The sequence below is a fragment of the Macrobrachium nipponense genome, chromosome 44 (genome assembly GCF_015104395.2).
Source record: "Macrobrachium nipponense isolate FS-2020 chromosome 44, ASM1510439v2, whole genome shotgun sequence".
Classification (NCBI taxonomy): domain Eukaryota; kingdom Metazoa; phylum Arthropoda; class Malacostraca; order Decapoda; family Palaemonidae; genus Macrobrachium; species Macrobrachium nipponense.
This window is the reverse complement of record NC_087221.1, coordinates 48716692-48731108: the sequence shown is the minus strand read 5'-3', so window position 1 is coordinate 48731108 and position 14417 is coordinate 48716692. Positions and strand designations below refer to the sequence as shown.

The following is a 14417-nucleotide window of genomic DNA, read 5'->3' as shown; positions in this document are numbered from 1 at the left end:
AATGTTATGCTGTAATTTATTAGGTGTCCAAGATCCATGGACTCTCTTATGTTGATTACCGAGTACCTCTCCCCCCCAAAAAAAAAAAAAGTTGATAAAAGTTGGATGAGTGCTTCAAAAGTTTCTAATCACCCAATGAGGAAATGCAAACTATAACATGATGCTCATCTCCCTTCTTTCACATACCTACATTTGCCTATTTTGCCACAAAAGAAACAGCGATTTTCATTGTAAAATATGTAACCGCATAGTATGTATGTTTCATATTGTCCTTTCACCTTTAGAGGTGTCAAAAGATTAATTGTTTGTACAAGGATAAAAACTGGTCTGTTCATTGTAGCTTGGTACCAAGATAATTGACTAGTAATAGATGACTTGATGTACCATCCACTCACGACTTTGTTCATTTACTGTTTCTTTGGCCACACTTCTGCTGGCTTATGAACAGGGCTTTTGTTTTTGAAGTGAAAGTTTTATTTCTTTCTTCACTGAATGCTTGTTGATTACTTTGGCTTGCTTGATTTTGGTACTGACTGGTGTTTTGACTCTTCTGTAAGAAAGGAAGACAGCATGGTGTGACGCGGTAGGTCTGTCTTCTGCATGGGACAGGAGAACATCATCTTTCAACTATGTCAAGTGTTTGTCTTGGTCACCTGTCAAGGAGAAGAAAGGTGTCCAAGGTAAGAATGACTCAGCGGGGTCTTTTTAGGGCAATACGAGCTGTCAGTATCAGTTCCCTGCTTTTAATGCTGGGAAATGTGTTTTTATTTGTCCTAGATATGCAGTCCTTAAGTCTTTTATCATAAGCCCACCTCAGACTAACCCCTGCATTTGTCCATATTATCAGGAGGTAAAGCAAATGCTGACAATCAAGTGAATGGATGGTACTCTAACCCCCATTCTCACCTGCCACTAGCTAAATGCCTGGTTACCAAGTTTCAACGACTGCACCAGCGGTCACCAAAGGTACTATGTATATCCATATAAACTACTACTGAATTTGCAATTTTTATTACTTGAGTCTCATTGGAAGTACTGTATACTAAAATAGGGTGAAAAAGAGAAAACATAATGTTTAGCACCATAAGATATCAAATGTTCTTTGTTAGTTTTGTGTTTATTAGATAAGCTTTGGTATAGTGTATACAAAAAATCATTGTATGAGTTTGACTTTAATCTCACTGTTATCCATGGTAGATTCTACTGTGGATGATGGGTGTCTACTGTAATCTTATTTCTTTTATAAAATATTCATTTGACTGACCATAGAAGAGCTAAAAATTTCAGTTTGATTGCCCGGTTAAATTGTTTTAATAAATAACCAATTAAAAGCAGCAATTCCCATCCTGACATTTGTCAAGTAAAGTAAAATGTAGAACTAAATGATGATATTAAACTAAAATGATGAGACACTTACTGCAGGTTTTTAGTAAATTCTTGTATAGAAATGAATGCTTCCACTTTACTTGCATATTGTAAATGTTTGTTTTCAAATATCAGTTTTAAAATTGAAAAATGAGATATTTTTAGTTGTAGAGTAAAAAAAAATATTGGGAAATGCATGAAGAAGCTAATTTTTTATATGCACTGACATATTCAGAGTTTGATATCGTCAGGACAAAGGCAGTTGCACAATGAATAGGGATAAAAGGTACTTGTTGACTATGATCACCCTGGTATGAGCAAGTGTGCTTTAACATTTAATAACAAACTATTTAGATAAGATTTAAACATGTTTTTGTTAGTTCCATTATGTATTTCCTATAGGTTTTATATGAGATTGAAATATTTTTGGTAGCAGTATTCTCTATTTCTATACAGCTTTATGTTGTACCTACATAAACAGTAATTGGTTTTCAAAATTTGAAGATACAAAGGATCATGGAGCTATGATGCTTTTAACTCAGATCTACTTTTACTCATTTTCTCAGTCCCTCCAGATATTTTTTATTACAGTATGATGTTGAATTGTTTTCAAATGTTTCTAATACAGTACCATATGTCTATTTCACATTTTTGGAGCTCAGGTTGCCTGAAGTGTTATTTGCTAACTGTATATTTCATCCATTAATCAGTTTGACATTTTGTAATGAAGGATGCCATGCAGTGACATACATCTCACAGTATTTCTTCTTTTCCTAGCTTTTCCCTGAAAAGGAAAGTGGCTTATGAAGGAGGAGTTGGTGCTAATTTTCTAGCTAGATGATTAGTGAGTGAGTAAGTGGAAATCAATCGTGTAAATAGTTGTAGAGTATTTTGTAGTTAACAATGTAGTTAACAAGTGCAGTAATATGAGATTATGGAGAATCAACTTCTTTATCTAGATATTGGAAAGAAGAAAGACTCATTTGCTCAGATTAAGGGAGAATAGAAGAGTTTTAGAATTGTCTTGTTAATGATTGAGGGACAATTGCATAATACAGATACGTAGTGGCAGCTCATGAATCCACTTATGCCTCAGTAATACTGTACTGATGTTTTCCTTGGTGATATTGTTCATGGCAGTGCAATATGAATATCTAATTCTTGGAGGAATGCTCAGATAAAAGAAATATTGTGCTTTGTTGTGAGATAATTTTTTTAAACTTTGCAAAATGTTTAGGTCTTCAAAAATGTTCAGCTAGCTTTTATTTTTACAGAATAGAAATGACCAGTGCTGCAGTGTTGTCTATGAGGAAATACAGTTCTGCATTTGTTAGACTGTCAACATTTTAATTTTAATTAATCTTTCATCATCATCATGATAGTTTTAGCTTGTCTCAGGGACTTGAAAGTGGGGGAGGGTTATGTCATTGCCAAAGTCTGAAAAAAAAATCTTTTTTCCTAGTATTACGTACATACTGAAAGCGTTAATTGTGGTGCTTAAACAACAGCTATTTATGTGTGAGTTTGAGTACTCTCACATTGCTATTTGACTGAAAAGTAATTTTTTATGGTTCTTAAGACTAGAAACTTTACAGAACAATTTTTTTTCCCAAAGTTGCAGGTGCTATTGATTACAGTTGTAAGTGCTTCCATCATATTATGAGGTTAACACAACCAAGCAGGTAAAATCTTTTTCAGCCTCAAACCTTTGCAATAACTTCTGTCACCAACTGTATGAGACAGAGGTGTTCTTATTTCTCTAGTACTGTTCTTAATTGTTTGTCATATTTACTTCACTGCCATATTTGATGTTTTTTTTTTTTATAATCATTCCATTAAATTTCTATGTTGAGTGTAATTTTGTTAAACATTTGGCTTATGTTAGATAGTGTATTAGAAAGTTTTGTTAAAATATTATTATTAACTGCCCATTAAGGTGCAAGCCTTTCTGGTGGCTCTTATTGGTTAGTTGTCCATCATTCTTTGTAAGTTATAAAATGCATTATTGATTTCCTCATAGAACTTTTCTGTAATCTCAGATGGCTTTCTTAAAAGCCTAATGTAGTTTTCCCTTTGCTCTCATTATTTTCATTGCTTCTACTTTTACATGAATTGCATCAGCTTGTTGTGCAGCTCAGATGTTTCAGTGGCAGCTTTATTGAAACCAAAAGAAAAATGTTCACTTGATTCAGCTTGGTCAAACAGCCCTTTGAAAGGCTTCCAGCATCATTTGAGAGGTAGGCTGCATGACCTGCACAAGTTTTAGGAAAGAGCACAATGCTGAAAATTTTAGCAGCACATGAAACGATTTTTCTTCTGCCACAACAATGAGATTGAAAGTCTTATCACTGATTCTCTTGTATTTTTTTTTTTTTAATAAATACTGTTCTGTGCATCCCATAGATTCAGCTAAATGGAAGATCAACTTTTATTTTATATATATTCGTAGCATTAGCCCTCATTGATCTTGATTCATGACAAGATTAGAAGTCTTATTACTTAAAAAATCAAGTATGTGCATGATTCATTGTTGTTTGTGGAAAAGTCTAAATAGCTCTCACATCAATTTAGTTATTATTTTGCTTAGCCAAGTAAACATGGTTTGATCTGAGTGTGAATAACAAAAAAAATAGTATTACTGGGCAGTGTGTGGGAAAGTACAAATTAATGGTAGAAAATTTTGTTATTAGACAAAGCATCCCATTGCTTGTGTTTATTATATTATTATCTTGAACAGAAATTAGTTATTTTATGTAATTTAACTTGATTGATTTTATTTATGTCTTGTATTTGTTTTTAAATCTGTCAGTTTTTTGTCCTATATTTACATGGTGAACACAAAAATTAGGTCTGATGAAAACCTGGAAATTAAATTGTAATGTAATAATAAAGAGTTGTGTGGCAAGTCACTGCAAATATAGATCTTGATAGATTGTATTCAGAAATGCTTACATGAAAACTGGGGTGATGGAGTGTAGTTTGTATTCATGATTAAACATTTACAATCTCAGGAAGGAAGTAGCTTTTACCCCTTAGAAAACCAGCTCCCGTCTTACCTTCAAATTCTACAGTCTTCTCTATTGCAATGGTTAGGTAGTGTGTTGTCTTGACTCAGAAAGCTTAGTATGTAAGTTTTGGTCTTTCTTGAAAGTTGGTCATTCCTGTAATGATTACTGAAAGTCTTTGAATTCTTACTATGGTTGATTATTTGTAGTAATACCTTATTGTATTTCCGTATATAAGGAAAGATAGGGCCGATAAATAATTAGTAATGGAGAATTCATTTTTAGAAATGAATAATCTGGAGATTATAACCATTGAAAGCAGCTTCATACAGGTATATTTAGCCTGATGTACCAGGTATTTTAATGGTTGTACCAGTACATTATGTGAAAGCATTGTAGATTATACAGCTCATGTTTGGAGACTGTTAGCACATGTGAAAGCTACTCTGTATATTACAGAGCTGCATTTCAGTTCAACTACAAAGAAATGAATACGTTTATAAAAAAAAAAATGGTGAGAGATTAAAGAAAGTAAAATGAAGTTGGGAAGTAAAAGCTACTCACAAAAACTGATGGTTATATTTTGGATAATCTTAGTATTTGAGATTACTACTTCTGTTGTTTTTCTTATATTTTAGTATGTATTCGTGTATGTCATTGGCTTTGTCCACTTTGTGTGCATCATAGAAAAGATTTTCATTGTGAAAAGTGTTTTTACATGACGTGAAATGCAAAGAATTGGAATGATAAGAAAGTATCCTATTCTTGTAAATGCAGCTATTTGGAGAGACGGAACATGAAACATAGTGTAACTGAGCATTTTTTTTAGTTTGGGTGGTACCAACAGTTGATATGAATTAAGGCTTTAGCAAATATCAGCCAGTTCATTTATTATTCAGAAAAAAAGGGAAAAAGTTTCCTTTGCTTGTACAGTATAACAAAGATATAGGTGCAATAATTTTGTGAAAGCTAGGATAATCATGAATTCTTGTCCATTTATATTATAAGTATTGTACAGTATTCTGTCCACGTATTGTTAATGTATGTTAGTTAATTGTGGAAACAGAGAGCAAAAGTTTTATAAACTGTGACTGGGTAAAAGCATCAGTTTGTGCAATAACTACAAAATTATTTGATTCACACTACTGTATATAGTTAGTTCAGCAATTGTAAGTCTTGAATTTTCCTTATTGAACTACGTAGTATTTGCCAGGATTGCATTTCATTTCTTTGATGTTTACAACTATTAGCAAGTCATGTCTGAAATTTTTATATGACTTTTGCTGTGTAGAGTCTGTAAGTTCAGCTTTTCATAGTATTATTGAAATTAGCAAAAATAAGCGAGATGTTATGATTTGCTTTTTATGAAAATGCTTATATTTGAATGTGAGGGGGAATGTACATACATGCATATGTTAACCACTAGTTATACACATGCATTATTCCTTGCTGTTTCAAAGTTTATGGAATTGTCCCCCTAAAATGTTAGAGTATGAAAATTGCATTTATTCGTCTTTTATTATGTAGTGTACAGATTAAAAAATAAAAGTTTATAGCTAAATTTAATGCATTATGCCCACCTTATTAGATGTTGATTATGAATATATTGGCATATTGTTTGATGTTATGTTTGATAAGAGAAACATTCAATAGGTTAAATGTTTCAAATATAGCTTAGAAGTAGTCACAGTCAAACAACATTTTAGTTTCAATTTTTTCCCGGGTTCTAAAATATTGAATCCTAGTTTGGGCATTTTTATAAATATCAGCTGGCTGCTTTTGACTACATTTGATTTTTGCCAATTGAAAGGAAGAAATTATTGTATTTGTTATATCTAACTTTTTATGAAGAATCCTTGTTTAATTGCATATGTAGGCAGCTGCTGTAGATGCAGCCTCAGGTTTTCATGTTCATATTTGTTACCATTTTATCAAAATGGATACAGACAGGATGTTACCATTTTATGAAGATGGATACAGACTTGAACCCCTTTTTGTCATGTCTGGAATTTCTGTTGCTGGAGGAGGATGATTTTTTTTTCTTTTTTGTAATATTGAGGATGACCTTTTTTGCAGTATTTTGTTAACAATCAAATCCACTTCCATAAATTTACCAAAAGCATGTACCTCTGTGTAATAATCTAAAGTATTTGCTTACCTGTGGTGTACAAATCACATTTTGTACATTTCGTAAGTACTGAAATGTGTACTTCATTATTTTTAAACAAATTGTGTCGTGAATCTCAGAAATTCACAAATATACCTTAATGTTTTATGATATGTGAATGAGCTGTTCTGTATGAATAATTAACCTAGACCTGCTATATTACTATGAAGTTTTTCCATTATAGTTGGGCTGAAAGTTAGTGGTCTCTCTCCCATAGGAGACAAAACATCATTTGGACACAAGTGAATTTGGTTTGTTGTAGATGTGTCGACTAATTAAAATTTTAATGTGACTTGTTATTCTTTCATTTACTTTGTGTTAAGTTACATGTACATAATGGTTTTTACAATAGTATTAATCTGATTAACTGGCAATTGACACTACACTTAAAATTTGATCTGGTTAACCTTCAGATGACTAACTCCTTGCCATTGAATAAACAGCTTCATAGAGCACAAAGCAACTACGTACTTTGATCAATTAATAAACTTGAATAGAAGGTTTCATAGAGCAATACCAAGATCACTTCATGGAGTTGCTCTAGACTGAATTAGATGAGCTTTCTTACCTTTTCCCACTCCAGTTGTTTTGATTTGGTAGTCCAGTTAAACTCCCTTGTAATCATCTGTCAGGACTAGCCTTTTTTGACAGGGCAACTGTGCATTTGAACATTGGTTGATAAAACTTAAAATATGAAGGACTGCAGAGCTGGACAGCTTTCCTCTCTATCCATTGAATGGAATGCTTGAGGTGGTTGAACAACGGCAAACATTAATGGAATTACATAGGGATAGTATTTGCATGCCTTTCTTCAGCTTTGAGTCCATCACATAAATGTTGAAAATAATCAACACAAATGAAGAAATGTACCTTGCTGATAAGTCGGACATGATTTTAATCTGTAATTTATATCTTATTTTCTCCTACTAAATGTTATTAACATATTTTAAAGGTAACTGTTGAGAGAATCTTTACTATCAAAGGCCATTTATTCTTGAGAATGTCAAAAACATTCAAAACTATTCTACAGTACAGTACAATATTTACATAATGCATAACAAAAACCAATACAGAAACTTTCATAAAGTAGTACTGTATAGCCAATATTCTTAACATGAAAAATATTGGATTATTTAATAATTAGCACATTACATAAAGTTAAAACACTGAATAATGTACATACATATATAAATAAAAGTTGAAACTATTTCTTCAATCACAGACCTTGTCCATGTAAGATGAATCTTTACAATCCTAGCCATGTTGGAACACCTTTTCGATGTTGGTTTTTCTTGGCCAATTGATTCCATTCTTTCTTTAAAACTTCCAATTGTTCCTGTTGCTTTTTAACCTCTGCTTCCTTCTCCTCTGGGAATAAATCTGGAAACTCGAATGTTTCTCCTTTGGGCTGTTAGAAGAAAATAAATAAATTACAATACTTCCATAAAGAATACAGAAATACTAGAGTATTATTTTTTATGTACTATAACAGAAATCCCCTCCAAGCATACCCTAATTATTATACAAGTTATTATTCTACGTACATACATCTCAAGAAATCCTTGAAAAAAGTTATTAGATTTACTCAAACAAACCCTTGAATAATCTAAGTAATCACAATAATTTACTGAAACTTTCATCTATGAAAAAGGTAAACGAACATTTGTAAAGCATCTACAATTTATTTCCTAAGGTACTTTGGTGCAGTAGTACCTCGAGATACGAAATTAATCCGTTCCGAGGCGCCTTTCATATCATGAGGTTTTCGTATCTTGGACCACATTTTACATGTAAAATGGCTAATCCATTCCAAGCCCTCCAAAAACACCCCAGTAAATTTCATAATAAAGCTAAGTTAACCTATAAACAATGAAATACTACAACAATTTGGACCATTCAATACCTAAATTAATAAAAAAAATGCAAAATATAACCTGTAAATAAAGTGTATATTAGTGTGCATGGTAACAAGAAATATACTGTACGTAAAATGTGGAAGCTTACCTTTCGAGTGAAGCTACGTACATACGTAACTATCCAAGGAAGATTGCTTCTGCCTACTTTTCACAATGTTCCTGTGTGAGCCTTTTTGGGGGGTGTCTTCTACAAATGATTGCACTTTATGAAAAGCGGCTTTAATTTCTGCCGTTTTTTTTCTTTTGTACGTATGTACACTTTAAAAAATATACGTACACAATTCCTGTGAGAGCCTTTTCGGGGGGTCTTCTACAAATGATTGCACTTTATGAAAAGCGGCTTTAATTTCTGCCGTTTTTGTTTTTCTTTTCTTTCTTTGCACTTCATGACTCTGTTGGCCCTGGTGTCCATCAAAACCCTGTTCAACCAAATGCTCTCTCTGCAACTGATTGGGGTACTGAATGTTCGGCTGCTGACCTTCAACATAAACTGAAGTGCCTTGATTATATGTACTGGTAAGCATGTTGTAAATGATTGGTCTACACCCTCTGTTCAGCAGGGAGTGGATATTCTACCAACCTTGCAAAGTTTCCAGTTATCCCATGAGAGAGACCTTGATCACTTATCCCATGTGAGAGATCTTGGTCACTTTTTTTTTTTAAATAACGTACACATTGACAATCCCAAAAACGAATACCGCGTGCGTACTATAACAATGCTGGTACCGAGTGGCCGAAGCACGCCACCACGTATACATAGTAGATGCATGATGGGAGGGACGCTGGCCAATAGGAGAGAAGGATTTCATGGCCGCGACTAGCATCAGGAACCAATGGGAGAGCAGGAGGATGGTGGCGAGTCTACTAGTACTAAGATGGCGGCGCGCGGCGCGATTTTCAAAATTGTTATCCGGGCGAATCTCGGACTTTCAGAAACCTTTCGTATCTTGAAAACTTTTCGTATGTAGAGCCGTTAAATTTTTCGTATTGGCTTCCGTATCTCGAGTTTTTCGTAAGTTGAGCCTTTCGTATCTCGAGGTACTACTGTATTTGGGAATTGAAACCCCCAGTTTCTTAACACGTAACAGTTGTCTCTGAGGGAAAGGGAGGCCAGTACTACACTGCAAAGTGGATTGCTCAAGTCTTACAAACATGTTTGATGCTGTGTAGTGTGTGGCAAAATTGTCCTGAAGAGACAAATTACAGGAAAAGGTGATAAATAAAAAAATATGAGGGAAGAGATAATAAAACTGATGCACCTGAATTCAGGAGACATCAGCGCACAGCAGGAAGGAATATGTTTCTTGCTTAAACATTTGGAGATCAGAATATTCCACAACTACACTAAGTAAACTATTCCACTTTCGGTTGTAGCCAAGATAAAACTCTTAGCAAACGGAGTAGTATTAAACCTAATACTACAAAACGACACACTGTTTGCTGCAGCAGCCTGCTTAGTGTTGCAAGCAAATCCAGCAAGGTCAGTAAAGAAGATTGCCTGGATATGAGTTTAGAGATATCCACCACTCGCCTACTGTAACCATCAATTAACTTTGCTACCATGTTCCACAAATAACTCCCAGCTTGCACTGAAGAATACACCCTATTTTAAAGGCAATGGTTTGTATCTTCATAGAAACAAATAAATGTAACTTTTAAGTGAAAAGTGCTAATCCCTCACTGTATGCATTCACAAAGGTTAATACTTTAAAATGGGGTTATCCCTAAAAGGGTGTCTCACCCATCTACCAATTACTTTTCCTCATTCTACCCATCTACTTCACATTTGGGTTATCCACCTAACTTGGTGTTAGAGCTTTAGTAGAAGTAATTCAAATAAACTAACTTGTCTATAAACTTGAGAAAAGAAATTGTGCTCACCAGAGTAACAAAAGCTAATTTGTAGTCATCATCCTTGATGATGTATCCCCCAACAGTGCTTCGTTTTGTCTTACCTGAAAAGAGTAAAGTAATATGTAATGCAATCACTCGTGATAAAAAGTTATCAATGTGCAACATTGTTACAGAATAAACACAAAGAAATTCATAGTTTACTATAGTATTTAAAAGAACTACTGATACTAGCACAAGCAAAATGATTGGCCTGTATGCACTATTCACTTATAAACTATAATATTGATCTATTATTATCATCATATGTATAAAAAAAACTTAGGAAAATTGAAAATTGGATGGAATTTATTAAAATTTATGACATTATAGAGACATTAAACTTAAACAAATGCAAACAAACAAAGGAGGAATCAAACGAGCAAAGGAGCCACTTCAAAGGCAAATCCCTTCTACTACTATTACTACTACCACGAAGCATGCAATGCATTTTTGCACTTTGCAGAGTCTTAAATTGCATGCAATGCATTTTTGCACTTTGCAGAGAGTTTATTTGTATGGTGTTTTTAAGTTGCATGGAACCAGTGGTTATTCAGCAACGGAAGTACATGTGAATCATTTTCAATCAGCATTGGCTAGGCTAGATCATTGGTGAGCACCCATGATAATTTTAAGGTATATTTGGTGTTTGAACTATTTAAATAGGTAGTTTGCCTAAAAGAATTTTTATAGATATGGGGCCTTTGGTGTTTTAACTATTGAAACAGGCAGTTACAGCCTAAGCATTTTCTGAAGGGTGTGATAGTGCAGATATCTGCTTAACACAGATGATTGTGGTCCCTATCCCCGGTGATTACTGACGACCCACTGTACTGTACTACTTGAAAAAGTTATGCACCTTGGTTTCAACAACAAGCATAAATTAGTTAAAAAAAAAAAACTACTACAAAACCACATCTACAAGAATATAACTGTTCAATGTAAAACAAGTTTAATTTAACTTACCCATTTTGTTATAAGTTACCACACTATCAACAGGAACTTTATATATTTTTTCCAGGTAATTTTTAATATCGTATTTGCTCATTTCTGTTGAAACAATAAAATGAACAACATTTGGTGGCTGTGGTACCTCTGGTTTAACCAGCTTCATGAAGAAATTTGGCATAAAAACCCTCAACTGAGGATTTCCTTTGAAATATCTCGGGTACCTGGTTGTGGAAAGAAAGTATTCTTTAATAACTTCCCTAGATTGCAGAACATATCTAGTTTTAAGTGACCATGAAAAATAGTATACAAGAATCAACTTTCAATGAAAGAACATATAGTACTCACTTTGTTACATAGAACATTTGTCACGTAATTTGTATTTTTCCAAAGTTTACAAACTAGAGCTTATTTAAGAGTATCTGTTAATTTGTGGTTGAGTGGGAGAATACCCCTCACTTATTAACTTCACATACTTTTTTCCTTTGGCCTCAGACACAGCAAAGTGGTTGAGCTAAGCACTTTGATAAAAATGTCCAGTTATACCTGAGAAAAATGCAAAGTACTTAAAATATTTGTCATTCATTCCAACAGAAATACAATCCATCATCTTTTATATAAGAGACTCACTCCTTCAAAGGCAGTTGGCTCTATAAACAGACTAAAGTAGAGAAAACCCACCACAGGGCCATTTACAACACTCACGACAAGGGATATTTTGGTTGCATAAATGTTTGAGTGTCAATCTCTTTAGTGGATAAGAACTTGCTAATGGGTTTGATCACCCCTGGACAATGTCTCAGCCATGAGCAGCTTCCTTCCTTTCATGGAAGTACGCACATGTGTCTGAGGGGTTTGATCCATAACAATACAACCACACAGTCAATACAAAAGGTAAAGGAATAGGCAAAACAATAAAGACAGAATGAATGGTTAAGTTGGGCAGAGAACCAAGATAGACATCAGTACTTGACTACGACTGGATGCAAAGTGGAGTGGAAATCGAAGGGTGGGAGGGGCTTCTCCCATTTGTCAGGGGATAAACAATTTGTCAAAATGTCATGAAGTTCGAATGGCTACTTCGAGCTACATTTGAAGCAAAATCCCTATGTAAAGAATGAAAGATTGTATTTGTTTAGGAATAAATACAAAAGTACGAAAGTCACGATCACATCTTTTACAAATTTAATGATTCCAAAGTTTTTTCTGATGAACGCCATTACCTACTAGTACTTCAATTTTTTCTAAGTTTGTTCATGTTAACACGGTCACAGTGTAGGGATGGATTACATGGAAAGCCATCTAATTTTCACAAGAACAGTGAGTATGCAGGAAAATACTGAAGTAGTATGAGGGGTTGTTTCATTAAAAGTTTGGGTAGAACACCTAGTAGGGTGTCGCAAATTACCTATGTATGGGGTCCAGGGAGGAAAAACAAAAACCCTGCCCAGGTTAGGACAGCATCCAAGGTTAGGTTAGGAAAAGATAATGCCTAATACAAAAGTACAGATTAAATGAAGTTAAAGGAATGTCCTCAAACTAATAATAAGCACTAGGGTATGGACAAGGTGCCCTAAGCTAGATTAGGTTACGTGGGGGTGAAGACTCCTTTCCTTCCCCTCTCCCCCCACAAGGTTAGGTAAGATAGGGAGTTAGGTAGTTAAGACCCGGTATCCTTGGTTTGGTAAGGTAAATAAGCAGCTTCTCATAGGATGGATTTGGGGAGGTGGGGTGTCTTGGTTAGGACACAGCGTCCTAGGTAGGTAGCAGGTGTTGAGGGGGGGCGGAGGTCCACGATCTTCGCAACCAGGCTACCTACCTACCTAGGCTAGTAGCCTAGTAGGTACCTACCTACTAGGTATTTCCTATCGAAAAAATGGTCAGAAACGCTTTAAGCAAAAGTTAAAGCGTAAAAGATGTACTTTCAAGTTCAAAACAAATTTTATTTACATAAAATTAAAATAAATATACATCCTTACCATCTAGAAGACATCACGTTATGGAAGACGTTACCGTAAGAAACATCAATGATCAAGTAATGGTAGTAGTAGTAGTTATTGGACGAGACCTTTAAACCGGCTCACTCGCGTAGTCTTTTTATGCAGCTGTTGTAATTTAAGTATAATTACTTATAACTTTTGTAACTCCGAATGCTTGGTATAAATTCTTAGCAACTTGATTGTGCTGGTTTAAGCATATCCCTTACAACTTTATGATGTGCCACACCAAAATCAAACAAAAGGGAAGGGGTAGTACCTACTTAATCTAATCACGAGCACACAAAGCTGAGAGCGAAGAAGCAGCACTTATTGTACCTCATTTGGTGGCAGGGGAAACAATGGTTGGTGGGATAACTGGCTCCTCTCTACCAGGTTTACCTTCCATGCCATTCGGATCACAGACAGTCCAGAACATGCTCTGTGGGATACTCCATATTCGAAAAGCATATTGATTGTATCCACTTACGAACAAATACAATAGAATTCAGCTACTAAAAAGTAGAGTACCTTTTAACATGCCTCAATAACTGCTTAAGTATCAAAGACAGTCTATATAGAAGGCAATGGTTTGTATCCCATACAAACAACTGAATTTTTGTTGGTGCTCTTGTTTCTACTGCATGAAGTTTATACTACAGCACACGTCTAATAAGCATATCATAATTCCCTTCATTCTAATAAAGCAGAATTATATTTAGCAGTAGTCTAGTTCCCTCCCTGCATTTCATCCAACCTGCCAAAATGGAATAGGTTCTTCACTTCCTCTTCCCAACTTTTCTTGCAATATACTTGTATTTCAGGCATGAATCACTTACTCCTACTATGTTTGGCAATCCTGTACATCCATGGAAACACGATCCAACACAAATGGTACAGTGCTAAATTTGCCCTGCCTATCTCTCAAAAATGTTTTTAAAAAAATACATCAGTACTTGCATGGTAGTCATGGCATTTCAATTTTAAGTAGTAAAGAAAGTTCTGTTGATTTCAGTGGCATAACAAGACTAGTTCCAGATTTTTAAGCATTTTTGTCCGCCTTTCCTCTTGCACCTTCACTATTTTCACAGCATGCTAAAGCAATCTTGCAGCTGGTTCAGTTAGGACTACTGAGGGTAGGGTTGGGGTT

At 34.6% G+C, this 14417-nt stretch overlaps 1 protein-coding gene across 2 annotated transcripts; it reads right to left on the bottom strand.

Annotated features, from left to right (window-relative positions):
* Window positions 1-39: 39 nt before the first annotated feature.
* LOC135204325 (large ribosomal subunit protein uL23m-like) lies at window positions 40-13409 on the bottom strand. Of its 2 annotated transcripts, XM_064234507.1 has the most exons (5): window positions 13271-13409; window positions 11310-11515; window positions 10335-10408; window positions 7762-7945; window positions 40-653 (listed from the first exon to the last, which is right to left on the bottom strand). In XM_064234507.1, exons 1-4 carry the CDS (start codon window positions 13282-13284, stop codon window positions 7784-7786), a joined length of 456 nt encoding a protein of 151 aa, XP_064090577.1. In that variant the 5' UTR covers window positions 13285-13409; the 3' UTR covers window positions 40-653; window positions 7762-7783. The 2 variants fall into 2 exon arrangements, with proteins under 2 accessions (XP_064090577.1, XP_064090576.1); XM_064234506.1 differs by lacking the exon at window positions 40-653 and having other exon boundaries at window positions 7508-7945.
* Window positions 13410-14417: the final 1008 nt, after the last annotated feature.

Coding starts and splice junctions, on each gene's coding strand:
- LOC135204325 (XM_064234507.1), bottom strand. Junction 10,409..11,309: donor GGTAACTTATAACAAAATGG/GTAAGTTAAATT, acceptor TACTCTTTTCAG/GTAAGACAAAACGAAGCACT. Junction 7,946..10,334: donor AATTAGCTTTTGTTACTCTG/GTGAGCACAATT, acceptor TTCTTCTAACAG/CCCAAAGGAGAAACATTCGA.